The sequence below is a fragment of the Scardinius erythrophthalmus genome (assembly GCF_964197995.2).
Source record: "Scardinius erythrophthalmus genome assembly, chromosome: 10".
Lineage (NCBI taxonomy): Eukaryota > Metazoa > Chordata > Actinopteri > Cypriniformes > Leuciscidae > Scardinius > Scardinius erythrophthalmus.
The window spans coordinates 10,774,970-10,795,221 of NC_138230.1; the positions used below are offsets into that span (position 1 = coordinate 10,774,970).

The 20,252-nt window shown below is 36.4% G+C and overlaps 1 protein-coding gene across 2 annotated transcripts in view; it reads left to right on the top strand.

Moving 5' to 3' along the window:
• The first annotated feature begins 1,689 nt into the window (after window positions 1-1,689).
• trappc9 (trafficking protein particle complex subunit 9) overlaps window positions 1,690-20,252 on the top strand; it is a 210,469-nt gene continuing 191,906 nt past the window's right edge. The window contains exons 1-8 of one of the 2 annotated variants that reach the window (XM_081376982.1): window positions 1,751-1,801; window positions 2,927-3,527; window positions 6,740-6,885; window positions 9,425-9,550; window positions 11,494-11,520; window positions 12,618-12,739; window positions 14,716-14,841; window positions 14,926-15,142. In XM_081376982.1, coding sequence (XP_081233108.1) covers window positions 2,944-3,527; window positions 6,740-6,885; window positions 9,425-9,550; window positions 11,494-11,520; window positions 12,618-12,739; window positions 14,716-14,841; window positions 14,926-15,142 — 1,348 coding nt within the window. In that variant the 5' untranslated portion in view covers window positions 1,751-1,801; window positions 2,927-2,943. Of the gene's footprint in view, window positions 1,802-2,926; window positions 3,528-6,739; window positions 6,886-9,424; window positions 9,551-11,493; window positions 11,521-12,617; window positions 12,740-14,715; window positions 14,842-14,925; window positions 15,143-20,252 lie in introns of both variants that reach the window. The other variant, XM_081376983.1, reaches the window with a different exon arrangement.

Consider the following 20,252-nt stretch of genomic DNA (forward strand, 5'->3'; position numbering starts at 1 on the left):
CTGGAATAAAAATATAAAGGGGAAAAATAATATTATGACAAGCGCTTGTATCGTTACAGAACGGTTTGTTTTCATTACATTATTGAGTGCATTACTAGCTGGAATATTGTTGAAGGAAGCCCATATGATAATACAAACATAATATTTGAATAAAATATAACAATAATAATATGATACATAAATAGATGATATATTAAATAACAAGTATAACATGTGAATATAAATCTGATACGACAATTAAATAAATGAGAGTCTGATCAGAATGTCACATGTATTTTACAATAGGGGTAAACATGGTACTTTCGGTAATGCTATGATTTTGTGCACTACTATAATGTTACACTTACAAAAACGTAATATAACATCACACAAAAACATACTGACCTTACAAGCAAGTACTGTGAGGGCACAAGAGTACAGTGATGATTATGGTAATAATGATACTTTGAAATATACAGTTGTACTCCATCTTACTTCCAAGAATACCATGGTACTTTTAGAAATAAGGCACTATGAACCTGTAACGTTACCATGGTATTCTCGAAAGCACTACGGTACATATCAAAGTACAAAAGTATTACAATCTGATGGCACGATTGTACCATGGGACTGCCACAGTACGTTTTTGCAAGACATTAAATACCTTTTTATATAGCAATGTACTTCAAGAGCACCATGGTATTATCATCGTGTTAGTGTCCAAAACCAGAGCATTACCATAGTAAATTACTTTTTTAGTAAGTGCAGTGCTGTATCCATATGGGATCTGACCTTCTGGATGGAGGATTTCCCGCTTCTCCTCAGTCCCATCAGCAGGATTCGGGGTTTATTGTCTGCAGAAGGAGAGTTTTCCATGTTCTCCTGCATCATGTCCATGTTCTCCACGCCGTAGCCGAAATCTTTGGGGAAAGAGTCCACCAGGCTTCCGGCTAGCTGCTCCTCGTACTCCATCGACATTATAAATCTATATTTGAACCTTTAAATCCCTTTGATCTGTCTATGTCGACTTTGTAGGATCTATTTGAGTAATTGAGGTGGGCTCGGTGTGGATTAAATGTTTAGTTTGGATACAGATGAGGAGGTTTCATAGTGGGAAGCGGTTAGCTTGCTGCATGAACACAAACAAACGGGAAGCTGATCATATGACAGGCGCAGAGTAGGAACGCCTGCAGGCGAGCGGAAAGGTCTGACGCGTGAGCAGCCTCTGAGTGGAGCGGTCTCTCAGATGATCAACGGTTGATCATGCCGTAATATATTCAGAAAATGTTAAATGTGAACGAGAGGTTCACATTTTGGAAACATTTTTTTGAACACATTATTACATGTATGAAATACGATGAAATGCGCTATTCACACGTTTTCTTTTTTTTTTTTTTTACTTTTAATTCCGTCATTTATTTGTTTTTAATGTAGAAAGGGCACTGGGACATTTTGTTTTGTTAAATTTAATGTACAAAACACCAGTAGGACGAGAATTTGACTCTAAAAATACAGAAATTATATTTATACTTATTATATTAAAAGATTAGCAAGTTCATAAGATCTTTTCCCTCGTTCTTTATATTTATATTTAAGTATATTCCTGCAAAGCTGCATTAGAAAGCGCCATACAAATCAATTTAATTGATCAGTCCCTTTATCGGATGGCAAACATTATATTATATTATGATATTATTAGTAATGAATGTTGGAGCTCATCCAACAGGGGGCGCTTGAAGACACGAGCATGAGTCACACGCCTCTCACAGACAAGACAGTAGCAGAAGAAGCAGCAGCAGCAGTGTTGACAGGAAGAGCGTTTGTGAGTAAAAACAAACGTTTACACACGTATTTCAAACTCATATGATTTATTCTGTCAGCATTATTTTGGAATAAATATTACAATTTATGTTGTGGGGCTTATAGCCTTCTTTATTGCGCTGTTGTCACATTCATATCTGCTTTTGAATTTGAAGATGTTTCATTCAAACACGCCTTTGAAAACAGACCAACGTAAACAAATATGTTGCACAAATATATCAATTTTAATGAATAAAACTACGATGATTGTTTCATGAAACAAACTGAATTCAAAAAGGAACTCGATAAGGTTTTATTCAATGGTCAAACATTTGTCTGTTTGTTCTGCTGGTTGTTTATAAAGCTGCATGTTACAATGCATTCATGTTTTATTCAGTTTATGTTTATGAATGTGTAAAATATTACATATTTTGAGTATTTTGTATGCATTTATCTGTGCTGTTTACAAGATTACTAAACGTACTTCAGTAGTCCTTAGTTGTGTCAAGTGTTTTTAAATAAAGATTACACAGTGATTTTGTCAAATGTGAACCGTGAGGTAATTCATTTCAGTTCATTTCAAATGGAGAAAATTGATGAATAATTAGAGTTTGTGAAATATCAATAATTTCAATAAGCCGTGGTGCTCATCTTCCTGCTTTGGTAACTTTTGCAGAAGTAGTTTTTATTGGAGAGTTTTCAGTTAATTAATATTAATAATAATATACATGTATAGGTGTATACATGTAGTGCCGTTCAAAAGTTTAGGATCGGTACGTTTTTTAAAAGAGATCTCTTATGCTTTTGCGTTTATTTGATTAAATGTCTTTACTGTCACTTTTAATCAATTTAACGCATCCTTGCTGAATAAAAGTATTAATTTCTTTAAATTCTTTCCAAAAAAAAGAAAAGAAAAAAAGACCCCAAACATTTGAACGGCAGTCTATAATGTTACAAAAGCTTTCTAATTCTGATAAATGCTGTTCTTTTGAACTTTCTGTTCATTAAAGAATCCTGATTTTTTTTTTCAACATTGATAATAATAATATAGAAAACATTTTTTTTTTAATTTAGATCTTTTAGATCCCTTCTGAAACCTGCCATAGTAAAAGAATACATGGTTTTGTGTATTGTTTTCCTTCTCTAGATTCCCTGTATGCAGACATGAGTGTCCCAGACTACATGCAGTGTGCTGAGGACCATCAGACGGTCCTGGTGGTGGTCCAGCCCGTGGGGATCGTCCCAGAGGACCAGTTCTTCCGCATCTACAAACGCATCGTCAGCGTGAGTCAGGTCAGCATACGAGACTCCCAGCGCGTCCTGTTCATCCGATACCGGCACCATTACCCGCCTGAGAACAACGACTGGGGCGACTTCCAGACTCACCGCAAAGTGGTGGGCCTCATCTCGGTCACCAGCTGCACCGCGGCCAAAGAGTGGCCCCAGACGTCAGACCGCTTCCACGGGCAGAAGGAGGTGTTCGGCTCCACGCTGTACGACTCGCGGCTGCTGGTGTTCGGCCTGCAGGGGGAGCTGGCGGAGCAGCAGCGCACAGATGTGGCCTTCTACCCCAGCTATGAGGACTGTCCTGATGTGGAGAAGAGGGTGGAGGATTTCGTTGAGTCCATATTTATCGTCCTGGAGTCCAAAAGGCTGGACAGGGCAACCGATAAGTCCGGCGATAAGCTAACACTGCTGTGTGTGCCGTTCGAGAAGAAGGACTTTGTGGGGTTGGACACAGACAGCAGGTGAGTTTGGGTTCTGGGATGTTCATTCAATGATGAACTACTGAGAAATTCAATTTTTTTTATTGGTGACCAGCATAAGAGTCAACCCATATTGGTTTTTCAGTTGTCGATGCTTATATCTAGAGAAGGGTGGCTAATGCAAGCATCATTATTAGGGATGGACAATATAAAATAATCATATCAGTTATCAGCTGATATTAAAGATGTTTTCTATTTTATTTTTTCATTTAGGTGACCTTCACCATCATCTAATGCTAATCTTAATCTTGAAAGACACACTAATAATTTAATATCACTATTAAATGTAACTTTCGCAAATATCCTAATCAATGTATACATATATATATATATATATATATATATATATATATATATAATATTTTAGTACTGTACATTATAATGTTGTGATGCCTACATTTATTTATAGCATGTATATTGATTGGTTTTAATTATTGTTTTGTTTTTCATTATTTTATGACTATGGTTTCCCAAACCTTTTTGAACCCATTTGGCATAAAATATATACTTAAAGTATTTTAAGTTAATATTTTTACAATTTACAAACACACATATGCATATTTACAGTTCTCTGATCTCAGTTAATGGTTTATATATTTATATAATATATTTAAATATAATGTGTGTGTGGATACACACTCTCACACACATTTATTTATTTATATTTATGTATTTATAGATTGTTTTAAGTGTTTTATTTTGAATATATTTATTTCTATTTGTTTTGATATAATTAATTCTTAGCTTTTTTTTTATCAACCCAGGGACGTCTTGCTGTTTCCTCACAAACTCTGATTTAGACAAAATACTAGAAAATTTAAACATCGGCCGTTTATCAGTTATTATCCATAACAAGGAAAATAATTGACATATTGAAGGATCCCTAATCACCATTAATGTTGTTTATACTTGCAGTTTTTGGAATGAAGAGATATATATATAAAAAAAAAGAGTATTAAACTGGTGTGTAATTCATCCTAAATTTAGCCTGAATTTCACAGCGGTAAATACTGGATTCCCAAAAGTCCCACGATATGATGGTTTTGCCTGTAGGTCAACCGTGCATGATCTTCTATCCTGTTTCATGAGTTTTGCCATTTTTTTTTCATGGTTGTTTTTTCTTCCCTTCTCTTGTTTTGCCTTGTTTTATTTGTCTTTCTTCTTTTCTTTCATACTGTCCTGTGAGTTTATTATGGGGTGTGAAAAGGTGAGCCGGTAGTTCTGTCTCCTGCTTTAGTTCATTCTTCCCCGATCAGCCTCTTCCTCTCCCCTTCAGTGACACACTGCTTGGACCTCGATTCTCTTGTGGCTCAGTTTAGAGTAGAAAGGTCAAACTCATTTTTGTGATGGAAATCGCTGTGCAGGAACGGAAAAAAGAGCTTTCAGCAGCGTGTAATCTTTGTGTCGTCTTTGAGTCGATTGTTTAAAGGTAAAACATGGGCAAGACTCTCGGGGTCCTGGTGCCTGACAGGGTCAAGTGTCTGATCAAGAATACCGCCTCTCTCTGTCTGTCTCTCTCTCTCTCTGCTTTAACTGCAGAAGATCATGGATGTCATTCAGTAATTCATGAGTGATTGCACGCAAAGCTTTGTGCTCATCTCATCTACGGTCGCAGCATGAATTTGAATATGGCATCCATTTCTAAATATAATCTGAGTTTAGCTGTGTTTACTCCATTGTAGGATGGAGGTTCTTGATCTGCAGTTAAATATAGATAATAAAGATGATGTTAGTTAAAGAAATAATATTAATATTATTATTAATATTATTTTTAATATATTTTTATTTATAATACATATAATATTACTAAATATTTAATTAATACTTTATATATTATTTAATAAATATTAGGGATTCATGCATATAGACATTCTATATAATATATTATATAGACATTCTATATAATATATTATAATATAATATAATATAATATAATATAATATAATATAATATAATAGAATAGAATAGAATATAATAGAATATACATTATGTGTTTATACATATTATATTAATTAATGTAAAGCAATAATATTAATAATTCTATTTTTAAATATATTTTTATTTATACTAATGAATATTAAATTAGTACCTCATATGTTATTTATCATTATTAGGGATTAGTGGATATATACATTTTGGATAATATTATATAATATAATATAATATAATATAATATAATATAATATAATATAGTATAATATAATATAATATAATATAATATAATATAATATAATATAATATAATATAATATAATATAATATAATATAATATAATATAATATAACATAATATAATACATTTTGGATAATGTAATATAATATACTAATATATAATATAATATGATATGATATGATGCACTGTAAATAAGCATTGCAACTTGTATTATACTCCTAAATATGTTATTGCTTTGTAATGTCTATAACTGTTTTGCTGTGTGAAGTTTAGGCTGATCATTCATTAAAATAATAATCTTGCATTCACACTAGAGTTCCTGGCATTGAACTATTTAAAGATTTAGTTAACAGTTTTGTAATCAGTCATAGGACAAAAATATGCTGCTTGAATTAGAAAAAAGATAAAAATATAAATAAATAAATAAAAATAGTCCAACATTGGCTTAATCAGACTGTTGCTGATCATTTAATGTTATTATATGGTCACTGATACTTCATCCCTATATGTAAAAGTAAATATTTATGAAAGTCTTAAATTAATTCTCCTGTTTCTCTTCTGTCTATCTCTCTCTTGAATAACACTTGACCCTCTTGCACACTATCTATAGGGCTCCTTCCACCACAGTTTTACCTCCTCATGTTTATAAACATAAATCCTTTATTTTTTGTTTAGTTCCTTCATTCCCATGGGATAGACATCAAGTTGCTTTTGGATCCCTTTAGCTGAAATCCCCAGCGTTTTGCCTGTGCATCCCCTTCCTTCTGCATCCATCTCTTCACCTCCAGCTTCCCTCTCTGTCTGTAAATACTGGGCTAAGACAGAAGACAAAGCTTGATGCAAAACCACATCAGCATATCTGTGCTCCATATAAGGCGAGCCAGAGAGACGACATCGATCCACCGCTGATAAAAGATCTTGAATTAAACATGGCTGATGTCACCTGCACTTGGCTGCGAGCGCTGATGAAGAACTGAGCTGTGTGTGTAAATGCTGAGTGTTTCTCTGACTGCTCTTTCTCAGGCACTATAAGAAGCGCTGTCAGGGCCGCATGAGGAAGCACGTGGGGGATCTGTGTCTGCAGGCCGGGATGCTGCAGGACGCCCTGGTGCATTATCACATGGCCGTGGAGCTGCTGCGCTCTGTCAATGACTTCCTGTGGCTGGGAGGTAAGATGAATGATTCATAGGGGGTGTTCACACTTGCCAGGTTTGTTTCCAGGTGCGATTGCTCTGTTAGTGTGAACGCTGCCATCCGAACCTTGGTGCGCACCAAACAAGTGAACCTAAACCCACTTTTTCAGAGGGTTTCGGTCTACTTCAAAACAAACTTTGGTGAGGTTCGACTGGAATATGAACGCAACATGGACCAAAGACAATGAACCAAAAACAGGACGTGATGTCATATCCGTAAAGGTCATATCCGTAGGTTCTTCTCGTCATAGGTGCTACTGCTACGTTTCCCATCACAAGCCCGTTTAGCCAAACACACAGCACTGTTTTTGATGTTTGGTAAGTTCTGTTGCAAAATATGCCACAAAATATACGTCATAAAAGCTGTATATTTTAGCTTTTTTGTTTTGTATGTTTAGGTTCGATGTTAAAAATAACAGTGTGAACGCTAAGCGAACAAGGACTAAATGTAATATTTCTTTTTCGGTCCGGACCAAAATAACCAAGAGAACTGATCTACAAGTGTGAACACACCCTTAGACTTGGTTTCACCCTAAATCAGTATTTTAGTATCATTGAGATACTATTTTAGATAAGTATTCGTATTTTGAATTGTTTAATTTTTATATGTTCTGTTTTTATTTTTATTATAAATTTTAGTAATTTTTTTTGTTAAAATAGGTCTTATTTATATGTATATTTATATATTTATCTATTTATATAGTTATTAATAGTTGTTTTAGTTTGAACTAAAAAGAATATATATATATATACACACATACACTCACCTAAAGGATTATTAGGAACACCTGTTCAATTTCTCATTAATGCAATTATCTAATCAAACAATCACATGGCGGTTGCTTCAATGCATTTAGGGGTGTGGTCCTGGTCAAGACAATCTCCTGAACACCAAACTGAATGTCAGAATGGGAAAGAAAGGTGATTTAAGCAATTTTGAGCGCGGCATGGTTGTTGGTGCCAGACGGGCCGGTCTGAGTATTTCACAATCTGCTCAGTTACTGGGATTTTCACGCACAACCATTTCTAGGGTTTACAAAGAATGGTGTGAAAAGGGAAAAACATCCAGTATGCGGCAGTCCTGCGGGCGAAAATGCCTTGTTGAAGCTAGAGGTCAGAGGAGAATGGGCCGACTGATTCAAGCTGATAGAAGAGCAACTTTGACTGAAATAACCACTCGTTACAACCGAGGTATGCAGCAAAGCATTTGTGAAGCCACAACACGCACAACCTTGAGGCGGATGGGCTACAACAGCAGAAGACCCCACCGGGTACCACTCATCTCCACTACAAATTGGAAAAAGAGGCTACAATTTGCACGAGCTCACCAAAATTGGACAGTTGAAGACTGGAAAAATGTTGCCTGGTCTAATGAGTCTCGATTTCTGTTGAGACATTCAGATGGTAGAGTCAGAATTTGGCGTAAACAGAATGAGAACATGGATCCATCATGCCTTGTTACCACTGTGCAGGCTGCTGGTGGTGGTGTAATGGTGTGGGGGATGTTTTCTTGGCACACTTTAGGCCCCTTAGTGCCAATTGGGCATTGTTTAAATGCCACGGCCTACCTGAGCATTGTTTCTGACCATGTACATCCCTTTATGACCACCATGTACCCATCCTCTGATGGCTACTTCCAGCAGGATAATGCACCATGTCACAAAGCTCGAATCATTTCAAATTGGTTTCTTGAACATGACAATGAGTTCACTGTAAAATGGCCCCCACAGTCACCAGATCTCAACCCAATAGAGCATCTTTGGGATGTGGTGGAACGGGAGCTTCGTGCCCTGGATGTGCATCCCACAAATCTCCATCAGCTGCAAGATGCTATCCTATCAATATGGGCCAACATTTCTAAAGAATGCTTTCAGCACCTTGTTGAATCAATGCCACGTAAAATTAAGGCAGTTCTGAAGGCGAAAGGGGGTCAAACACAGTATTAGTGTGGTGTTCCTAATAATCCTTTAGGTGAGTGTATATATATATATATATATATATATATATATATATATATATATATATATATATATATATACACACATATAGTCTGTTTTTTTCACATGTGTTTTTTCAAATCGTTTTAGTTAACCATAATAACCCTGTCCCAAAAATCTAAAGGTGGCCATTTCCTCAAATGTAAGAATGGCATGAGAAACCAGTATTACAACATCTTGGCTTGTAGAAGACTGGTATTACAGGAACTTTACATGCATTATGTAACTATCACATTATAGTATCACCTCATGTACAACCAAAACACTTACATGGCTGAGCATACAACATTATAATCACTTACATGCCTGAGCAAAGTTATATCCAATCTTTAAACTCATGATGACCAGCTAATAATAAACCCAGTCACTTTCATCACTTTCTCCAACACTTCAACTCAAGCAGCCGAGACTTTCTCAGTCTTTGCCGAATGGATCTTGCTTTCCCAAAGGCCTGCATGACAGATTAACTCTCCAGTGATGAATTAGAAGAGTGAAAGTGTTTCTGTTTTGTTCCTCAGCTGCTTTGGAGGGACTGTGTTCTGCGTCTGTCATCTTCCATTACCCAGGAGGCACTGCAGGGAAGAGCGGAGCCCGTAAACCTGGCGTCTCCTCTGCTGCCGACGCTGGGAAGAGACACAGGCCTGGTCAGTGCGGTCAGACACATCTGTAGCGTCCCTTTTTATCTGACTAAACTAAAAATATCAAGATGATCCATGATTTTCTGCTTCATATTTTCATTTTGTTTGCTTGAGTGATTCTGGAGTCTGGAGGATAAAATTATTGTAGACCTTTTTGCATACCTTTGCTTTGATTCATTCATAATGATACAATTATATGTGATTTGCAAAACTTTTTCTTCTTCACACACTCATGTATTTAAGGAAGAAAAGCAAGGGTCTCCTATAGAAACTCAATATGTTTTTATTTACATCATGAATGAATGTGTGTGAATAAGATTATTAGTGAATGAGGTTGGATGTCTCTTGTGTGTCTCAGATGTTATTTACTGCTCTTGGTTTGATGTTTGTTTCATCTGGAGTGAATCGCCACCTTTTCTTCGCAGAAAGCATGCAGCAGAAGTGTTTAGTCTAAACCAGAGACAGTCATTATTACATTATTATTAAACCTGAGTCAGTTATGCTGATCTAGAACAGGAGCGTGAGAGTGTCCTAGAGCAAAACACAAGACAAATGTGCTGTGCTGTTCTTTTCTTTTCTTTTCTTTTCTTTTCTTTTCTTTTCTTTTCTTTTCTTTTCTTTTCTTTTCTTTTCTTTTCTTTTCTTTTCTTTTCTTTTCTTTTCTCTTTACTTTTTCTTTCTTTTTTCCTTTCTTTTCTTTTCTTTTCTTTTCTTTTATTGTCTTTCTTTTTTGTCTTTTCTTTTTCCTTTCCTTTCCTTTCCTTTCCTTTCCTTTCCTTTCCTTTCCTTTCCTTTCCTTTCCTTTCCTTTCCTTTCCTTTCCTTTCCTTTCCTTTCCTTTCCTTTCCTTTCCTTTCCTTTCCTTTCCTTATTCCCTTTCCTTTCCTTTCCTTTCCTTTCCTTTCCTTTCCTTTCCTTTCCTTTCCTTTCCTTTCCTTTCCTTTCCTTTCCTTTCCTTTCCTTTCCTTTCCTTTCCTTTCTTTCCTTTCCTTTCCTTTCCTTTCCTTTCCTTTCCTTTCCTTTCCTTTCCTTTCCTTTCCTTTCCTTTCCTTTCCTTTCCTTTCCTTTCCTTTCCTTTCCTTTCCTTTCCTTTCCTTTCCTTTCCTTTCCTTTCCTTTCCTTTCCTTTCCTTTCCTTTCCTTTCCTTTCCTTTCCTTTCCTTTCCTTTCCTTTCCTTTCCTTTCCTTTCCTTTCCTTTCCTTAATTTCCATTCCTGAATTCCCTTCCTTCTGAATTTCTTTCTTTCTGAATGGATTTAATTGATTTTTCCACATTCATTTGCATGCATTAACATATACAGTACATACGCCTGAAAACACTATAGCATAATATTTGAACTCATTAACAGGTGTATCATTCATTCACACGTTTCATTTGCTAATTAATCGACTGTGGTGAGGTTTGCTCTACAGATTTATGTCTAAAAGGGCTTTATAAAGTATTTGCACACTTTAAGCCACAGTTAAATTGAACGTACAATTTGTCAAACCAAATGACATTTATTTGAAAGAAATATACACTTTCCAAGTAAAACATTTGACAAAAATGAAATTTAACATTTGTGATAAATGATACAAATAGATGCTGTTCAAAATAAAGAGAAAAGCTCTTGATTTGTACAGATGCCATTTGGTTTGATTTTAAGTGTGGCTTAAGTGTCCAAAGACTTTTTTTAAAGGCTTTGATAACAACATATTCAAAACTAAGAGTATGAATCATGTTTAAGCTTGCATGCTTCTGTTAACAGCCATTATATATAAAGAGTCCACCTCTCAGTTCTGCATGTCTGCTGACGGCTTTTTCACAATGTCAGGATCATAACAGATCATTTAGTGCTGTACTAACACTGCTTACCATCAACTGCAGCTTGTGCCTAGAGTGAACCAGGCTCTCTCTCTCTCTCTCTCTCTCTCTCTCTGTCTGTCTCTCCCTCTCTGTCTGTGTCTTCAGGCGCTCAAGAAGTTCTCATTGATCCAGGTACAGTAAAGCACACGTGTAGCTCTAGATAAGGATTTTATTCCTGCCCGTTTGTGCTGTTGTGATGTAGTTTTAGTTGCTTTGTTGTGCTTGTGCATGTGTGCAGGTGTTTTGGTGGCCTTTTGTGTTTCTGATCTGATGGAAATGAAAATATCTGCAGTGATTTCAGTGCATGGATGTGAATCCTTACTTTTAAATCCAGCTGAAAGGATTTATAGCTCTTTTTTTTTGCAATCATTAGATGTGATGTTTGTGTTTTTTGTGCCTGATTTTTTGTAGTAGTAGTTTCACCATTACAAAATCTGCAGTGCAGACACTTACTGATCAAATTGTTTCTAACTATCAAGAATAACTAACTTATTAGTTACTAATGGGGTTGACCTCATGATTGATTTAGTTGATAGATCTTAAACACAGGCTTAACTTGTTGTTTATGCTAATAAACTTAACGACATCTGCTCTTTGCTGACACTAGAGGTCAGTGTTTGTTTGCCATTTGAATTTGAGTTATATGATCACAAACAGACTTATTACACTTAAGAGATTTAATTTGCATAGCAACATCAAAATCCATATTTTAACTGATTTCTCATTACTTTAAAGAGTTTGGAAGGTAAAACCAACAGTACAGATACAGAACTTTATTTATGAAAAAGATACAGGAGGTTATTAAACTCTAATGAAAGATTATGCACTGATGAATCTTTCCCGATAAGACCAGGGATATGGATTAAGTAAACAGGGTGAATTTATTCTCTCTCTCTCTTTTTTAATAAACGTCCTGAGTGTGTAATTATTTTTCTCATTCCTCTAAACATGTTTCTTGATGACTTTCATATTTAATTCAAGAAATTGCTTGTCGAGTTCCAGGTCTTGCATCAGACAAATGGGCTCATTTGCAGCATCTCATATCTCAGAGCTGTTAAATGCAAAATAAAATCTATTTTTAGTATTATTACAGACCTTAGGCTTTATAACATTTGAAAATAAGGTAGCATGAATGCAAGCATTGCATTAGCACGCAGAGAACAGAATGAACTTTCTTTTCATTTGTCATGGTCGTTAACGTTGGTTCTCTCTCTTGTCTTCCTGTCCAGGCGCTCTGACGACCAATGGCATCAGTGCAGACACGAGCACTGAGATCGGCCGAGCCAAGAACTGCCTGAGTCAGGAGGACATCATTGACAAATACAAGGAGGCCATCTCTTACTACGGCAAGGTAACTTCATGCACAGACATGCTCTGTCTGAGAGGATGTTCTCGGCTGTGGAGGATCAGTTTTGTTTTCTAGAAGCGGCCATGTTCACATGTTTTTTTGTTTTTTTTTGTTATAGAACAGAATAGAGTAGTAGAGAGAACTGTAATTTTACTTCTATGTGAATATATTGTAAAATTTTATGATCAAAGCTGCATTTTCAGCATCATTATTCCAGTCTTCAGTGTCACATGATCCTTCAGAAATCATTCTAATATGATTATTTGATACTCAAAAAGTAGTTTATGATTATTATTGTTTTCAATGTTGAAAACAATGTTGTGCTGCTTTATATTTTAGTGCAAATAATGTGAATGTATTGATTAGTTATTTAATTAATTAGTATTATTTAGTGGGCCTGAGCTAACAATGAACAGTTGTATTTTTTTATTTATTAACTAACGTTACCAAAACACTGCCACAAATGTACTGTTAATTTTAGTTTATGTTAACGTTAACTAATGGGACCTTGTTATCAAATGTTCCCAAAATCAGGCATGGTTAAAGCCGTTGTAAAATTGTTTTTGCAAAATCATTTAATTATGAAACAATTTTTTTATTAAACATGACCATAATAAGTAACAAGTCTTTCAAAGCCTTGTGTTATATTGATTTTACCCCAGTTAAGGGAGTTTTAAGCACACATTTCTCCATGCTGTGCCGTGCCTAATAACGCTCTTTAACTGTGGTAAATCCACTTTAACACGCAGCTTCTTTGTGGGACATTGTTTTATTAAACACTCAAAGTTGCGTTTCATTATTCATCAGCTCTCGCTCTGAGATGGCAAATGTTTTATGCAGGTGTTTTACCCAAAATGGCTCTGTTGATGTGCGTCTCACAGCAAATAGCCCCTAGAGATGGTCTAGATTCTGGAATTAAAATATCTTTGTATGGTGCATTTTAAACTCAGTGTTCGTGGCTCATGTAAAGTCAAGTATTTGACCCCAGTCTTGTGAATTGAGCCGCTCGCGCAGTCTCTGCTGCTCTCGTTCTACCAGCCGCCAGCGGGGGACACTGCAGCCTTGCAAACACAGCCGTTTGTGCCGCTGACCACTGCTGAGCTTTGATTTTCAAATATGATGACACATCCTAAAGAGGCTCAACAGCATGACCTTTCTCTGAACCTCAGGTCTTTTCAGCATTGCAATTTATTATCCGGATGGTCTCAGAGTGCAGTTTTTACAGTCTGAAATTAAATTTCAGTGTGATTGAAATGTTAGCATGATGTGGCCATTTGTGTAAAACTGTTGTGCAATCAAAACCATAGTTCGTATTGTATTAACTGATTTAATAATTCAATTATTAAATAAAAAAATTAAATGAATAATTCCTGAATAGAGGCACACACGAGATGACCTTTTTTTGACCCTCAAATATTTTTGCATGTATATTTTAATCAGTGAACCTCTTATGGTCTGAGCCTTTATGGTCTTAGAGTGTGACTTTTACAATCTGAAATTGTAATGGCAATGTGATTTTAAAATATCAGAATGATCTGGTCATTTATATTAAATGTGCACACTTTTTTTTATTTATTACATTTTTTTCACTATTTATTTATTTATTTATTTATTATTGTATTCAAAATAATATATTAATAGTATTATTATAATCAAATTAATAATTTAATTAGATAATTTAAGTTATTTATTTAATGATATTAAGTAAAATGAATTATTTAATAATATATATATTTCAAATTAGTACATTAATGGAATAAATACAAAATAAATTCTTTATTAAAATAAATGTATATATATTTTTTATTAAGCTTAAATTGCTCTAATGGAATATATTTTTGGGCTGGGCCATGATTAATTGCATTCATTTATTTTTTATAATAATTTTTTTTAAATAAATAATTAAGGCACTAAATTAACGCTTTAAAGTTGACAGCTCATAAGTCACAAAAAGGCAAATGTTGTTGTCTGTGTTTCAGTATAAGAGTGCCGGAGTGATTGAGCTGGAGGCCTGTATTAAGGCCGTCAGAGTGTTGGCCATTCAGAAGCGAGCCATGGAGGCGTCCGAGTTCCTGCAGAACGCTGTTTACATCAACCTCGGCCAGGTGAGCGCATGTACAACACTGTTCAGTAAAACCGCAGCAAGTCAGTCAAGTTGCTCTATGAGGAATGATCCTATCTGTGTTCAGCTGTCAGAAGAGGAGAAGATCCAGCGCTACAGCGTCCTGTCAGAGCTCTACGAGCTCATCGGCTTCCACCGTAAATCTGCGTTCTTCAAACGCGTTGCCGCCATGCAGTGTGTGGCTCCCACCATTCCTGAGCCGGGCTGGAAGGCCTGTTACAAACTCCTGCTGGAGACCCTGCCGGGGTACAGCCTCTCTCTGGACCCCAAAGACTTCAGCAAAGGTAACACAAGATGCTTCTTTATAGGGCTGTCAAAGTTATATTGTCAGAATTATTGTTTCTAAGGCTTTTTTATTGTGTTCTGTGTGGTTTCTGAAGACAGGTTGGAGGTGTTTCCTTTTATTAGTAAATGGTGGCGAATTATTGATTGAATCAAAAATAGTGATTCACAGACATTGTATGGTGGATTTGAATGATGGTTTGAAGGACAATGTGTCTGAAGGTCCACCAGTGGGTGAAAAACACTGTCCGTTACGTTACTGAAAGCACAAGCAGAGTAATCTAAAACACAAAGCAAATTCTAATAAGCTTTATTTTTATTTCAGTTTTAGTAATTTTAGGACAACAACTTAAACTTTAGAGAAATGTTGCCTAAAATGAACTGAAATAAAATAAGTTTAAGATTTTTCATCTAATATTTATTTTATTTCAGATTTATTTCTATTAATGGAAATTAATTTAAATAGTTGTAACTTTAGTTAACAATAACGACACTGTACGGAAGCCCTGTAATTTTTTTCTGCCTGTTTTTGTGTGTGGTTTTCTTATGATCACAAGTTGCCTAGAGTTCTTTTCTAATTTTTTTTTGACATGTTAGAAGTTACAGTCCCATTCATACGCAGATAATATATATATCTTTACACCACAAAGTTAAAAACGAAGGCGTAGCAATATTATTAATTCAATCATTAACACATAAAGACCGTTGCTGTTAATGATTGAATTTAAAATCATACAAAAATAACGACTTTATGCCACTATTCATTTCCTTCTCTCTGTGCCTCAAGTGAGTTCGCGTAGTGTTTCAGCGCAGCGCGTCTGTGTTGTAGGGCTGTCAACGAATATTCTAAATTCGAATATATATTCGAATAGTTTTAAAAAACAGAAATTCGAAAGTGAAAATTAATATTCGAATGTGAATTTCAAATATGGAAAAACACGCCCGCGGAAGCAGAGGCGCGGCTGTCTGCTTTGCGAGTGGGTGCGCGCGCTGTCTCGTCAGGGTCGCCCTGTCTAGCACAGCGTCACTGCTGAAGGTTGACTTGCATGGAAGATGGCAGAAAGTGCAGAGCCCAAGTTCAACTCGACCGCAGCAGAGAAAGTGATTTTAAGCCATGTCTGGAAGTACTTTGGATTTTGGTCGGTAGAACGTAAAATTGTGGAGCCGCGACTCCCCCGAGATAAAGTAGTATGCAAGCTATCTATTTAAGATACAGATAGCATACCATTCGACCACTAGCAACATGAGGTCACATCTCGAAAATTGTGTGCCTCATTTTATTTAACGTTAAACAGAAAAGTTCCACGTTTACCACAGCACAGCTCGCTCGGAGCGTTCAATGTCGGTTCTATACTGTAAAACTTCAATTAATGTTAATAAATTTGTTTCAATCACTGAATGAAGCCTGCTATATTTGGGACAAGAGTCGCAACCTTAAATTGCTTGCACAAAACTCTTGATCAGCACTCAACATGTGCTTATTGTTGTTGTTCATTTTTAAACCGTTATGCGCAGAGAGCGCGAGCGCGAGGGCGAGGGAGGGAGAGAGTGCTTGCGAGTGAGCGAGAGTGAGGTCTGCGGTCTTGGCCATTAGTTTATTTACTTGATTTTGTGTTGGTAATACATTGTCAAATATGTTTAAACTTAAATTAACTACCTATACAAGTAGTTATGTCTCTTTGTATTAATTTGTCCTGTTATTGACGTAAGGTGCGTCATTGACAAAATGCGCAACCAGATGTTCGAATAGTTCGAATATTCGTATGTGTTTTAGAGGGAATATTCGAACGTCATTTTTGAACAATTTTGACAGCCCTACTGTGTTGTACGTCACACGTAGGCTCACTATTGGCCGACGCTGGTCATGTGCGATGCGTGTGACGTACAACACAGACGCGCTACGCTGAAACACTACGCGAACTCACTTGAGGCACAGAGAGAAGGAAATGAATAGTGGCATAAAGTCGTTATTTTTGTTTACTTTTTGCGCACAAAAAGTATTCTCGTCGCTTGATAAACTTAAGATTGAGCCACTGATGTCACATGGACTACTTTGATGATGTCTGTATTGCCTTTCTGGACGTGAACAGTATGCCGTCCATTGACTTTCAATGGAGGAACAGAAAGCTCTCGAACTAAATCTAAAATATCTTAAACTGTGTTCCGAAGATGAACGGAGGTCTTACGGGCTTGGAACGACATGAGGGTGAATCATTAATGGCATAATTTTCATTTTTGGGTGAACAAACCCTTTAAGACTGTGTCAAAATCATGACAGAACTGAATCAAAATCACATGAAAACAAGTCTCTGTCATTCTAGCATTTTTCACCCTGCTCTCTAGATATATCACCCTCAGGCATTCAAAAGCTACTTCAGTCGGCCAGAAGTTTCAGTATCTATTTCACCTGTTTGAAAGGCATTGTCCTCCTCCAGGTCCTCAGGCCTATTTAAGACAGACTCCTTTTGACAATAAACAAAGAAGTAATGTGCATGCAAGTCTGGAATAAAAATTTGGCCTTGCATGCATTATGGCGCAAGTGTTGTACGTGCCAGTGTCTCAAGGTGTTTGAACCGGGATAATGACATCATCACCCCCTCCCCACCTCATGGTTGCTCTTTTAATTAATCAAATGCTGTCATTTGTTTGATAAATGCATGCTATTACTGCATTTTATTTCATGGTTCTCCTCTCGACCCATTTTACCTCTTGTTTACTGACGTCTTTCGCAATACATGAGCGGAATGTGAACAGTTCGAATTGCTCATTTTTCTGTAAATACCTCTGACTCATAAACGGGCTTTGCTTGATTTGTAATCTGACCAGGCAGCATTGAAGTAACCTTGTCCCTCTTTGTATGCTTGCAGAAAAGCGTTGTGTGTTTTGAAGGGCTCCTCTCAGGGGTGATATATATTCCGTCAACTCTTTGTGTTGGAAAACAGCGCCGAGAGGAGATCTGACCCTGAGCTGTGATGTCAGACTCTATGGTGCATTACTGTAGGGTCCTTAACTATATTCTCTTTAATATGAAATCCTCTCAACCTCCTGCCGACGCGCACACACGCGTGGAATAATAAAGATGTTTAGATTTAGACACACACTGCCTGAGGGTCTGTCTATATCGTTCAGAATCATGCAAATTGGAGAGAGAAAATCATTGTTATTCTTTATAATGACACAGAATGAAATTCGCAAGGCATTTAACTTCCATTCCATTACGGATGAAAAAAAGATGGGACTCGTCATGTCTAGAGACCAGAATATCAGAGAATTGGCAAAGAGCTCTTTAGTAAGTAACCACCCATAAACCCCTTGCAACCACATAGCAATGCTCTAAAAAACATTTAGAACACCTTAGCAAGTGCATAGCAATAGTTTTGCATGGTTTTGGTTGGTTGGTAAGTTAGTTTTATTATTTTTCACTTCCCTCAAAGTGCTGGCACTGTCAGAAGAAACATTGTTTTGAGAGACAGGAGAATGCTATTACATTTTGATAGAAGATTTGAGAGTCCGTTTTGATTTCACGCTGCAGACCCAGCCGTTCCCTCATTCAGGTCTATTTAAAGCAGTCGATCATGTGTGGTTTTTGTGTTGAATCTGTGATGTCATTGAGAGCAGGAGGGCACGGAGACCCCATCACATGTGTAGGCTGAAGCTGGGGATGATCCTGGCTTGTTGAAGCTTTAAGTGAAAGAGAGAAGGGTCAATAGAGACACCATGGAGAGCAGAGAGAGAGAGAGAAGAGAAAATGGGTTTTTAATTGGCCTGGGATTCTCCAGCTCAGTTCTCTTTAGGCACAGAGAGAGCGAGAAAATATCCTCAACCTCTGATTGATTGCGTTTAGCTCAACCGTTGTGCGCATGGACTTGGAAAGTCCAGTGAAAACACAAAGACCGAACACAGAACTACAGCAGACCCTGGAGTCCTGTAAAGCACTTCCTTGAGACTCAACGGCCTGTTATGAGCCCTGAACTGCAGCGGGATGTATTATTTCTAGTTGATGAGGAAGTGAAGTGGCTGCTTTTAATAATTGGCAGCTAAATGTGCAGCAGCTGTTTGTAAATCTTCTAATTTTATGGGGTGTAATGGTTAAAGATCAGGGACCTATTGAATAATAATATTGGGTATGCACAAAATTGGAAAGTACACGCTTTTACTGATCCAAATAATGAACTGCATTAAATGATCAAAATCCATAGTACACTTTTCTTTTAATATACCACATTTAAAATAAACGTGCTTCCTCATGCGTGGATCAGATGTATTTTATAATACATTTTGGTTTTATTTTATAATTTATATTAACTGTAGTACTTTGATGTAAAAGGTAACAGTATTCTGTATACATGTTGAATGTTTTATTTTACAAAAGTTTTTTCAGTAATAGGCTGATGTCAGACAGTAGTTTTTTTCTTTTCTGCAAAAATTATATATTTATAGTCTTTATCGTCGCCTAATGTGTTTCTGATGGCGCTAATGCGCTGTAGTATCTGTTAATGGGTGTCTGGATGGAAAATGCATATGGAAATTATATGCAGATAAGGTTGTGCATAATAAAAAGGCATGAGATCCATTTATGGTTGACTCCAGGACGAGACGGCATGGGGAATAGAGCCTATGCATGTACATAATATTTTGCTAACTAGGATTTGGACAGAATCTGGTCTTTGGAGGGCTTTAATTATAATTTTTATTTTATTTTAATTAATTTTCTTCTTTGATTTTCAGAATCTCAAGACAACATATATACATTTACTAGCTAACAATCTGTGTAGGAACAGGGCACCTCAGATTAAGGAAGATAGGATAATATATTGTTTGATCCTCCAAACTTTGAATCTGCTGTTTATGTGTACACTATTGCATTTGCCAAATTCATTATTCACTTTTAAATTCACAAATTGCAGCAGCTTTGATCACGCATTCCATCTTTCTACAAACAAACTGCTCTTCTTCTATAGTGCAAGGGCTTGTGGGTAATTATAACCTGAGACCTGGGCAAATCCTTGCATACATTTTTTTTGTTAACTTCTCCGATTTGGGACACACTGCAATCTCATATACCATTTAGAACATAGGTGGTATGCAAATAAGGATGCATCTGTAATTCTG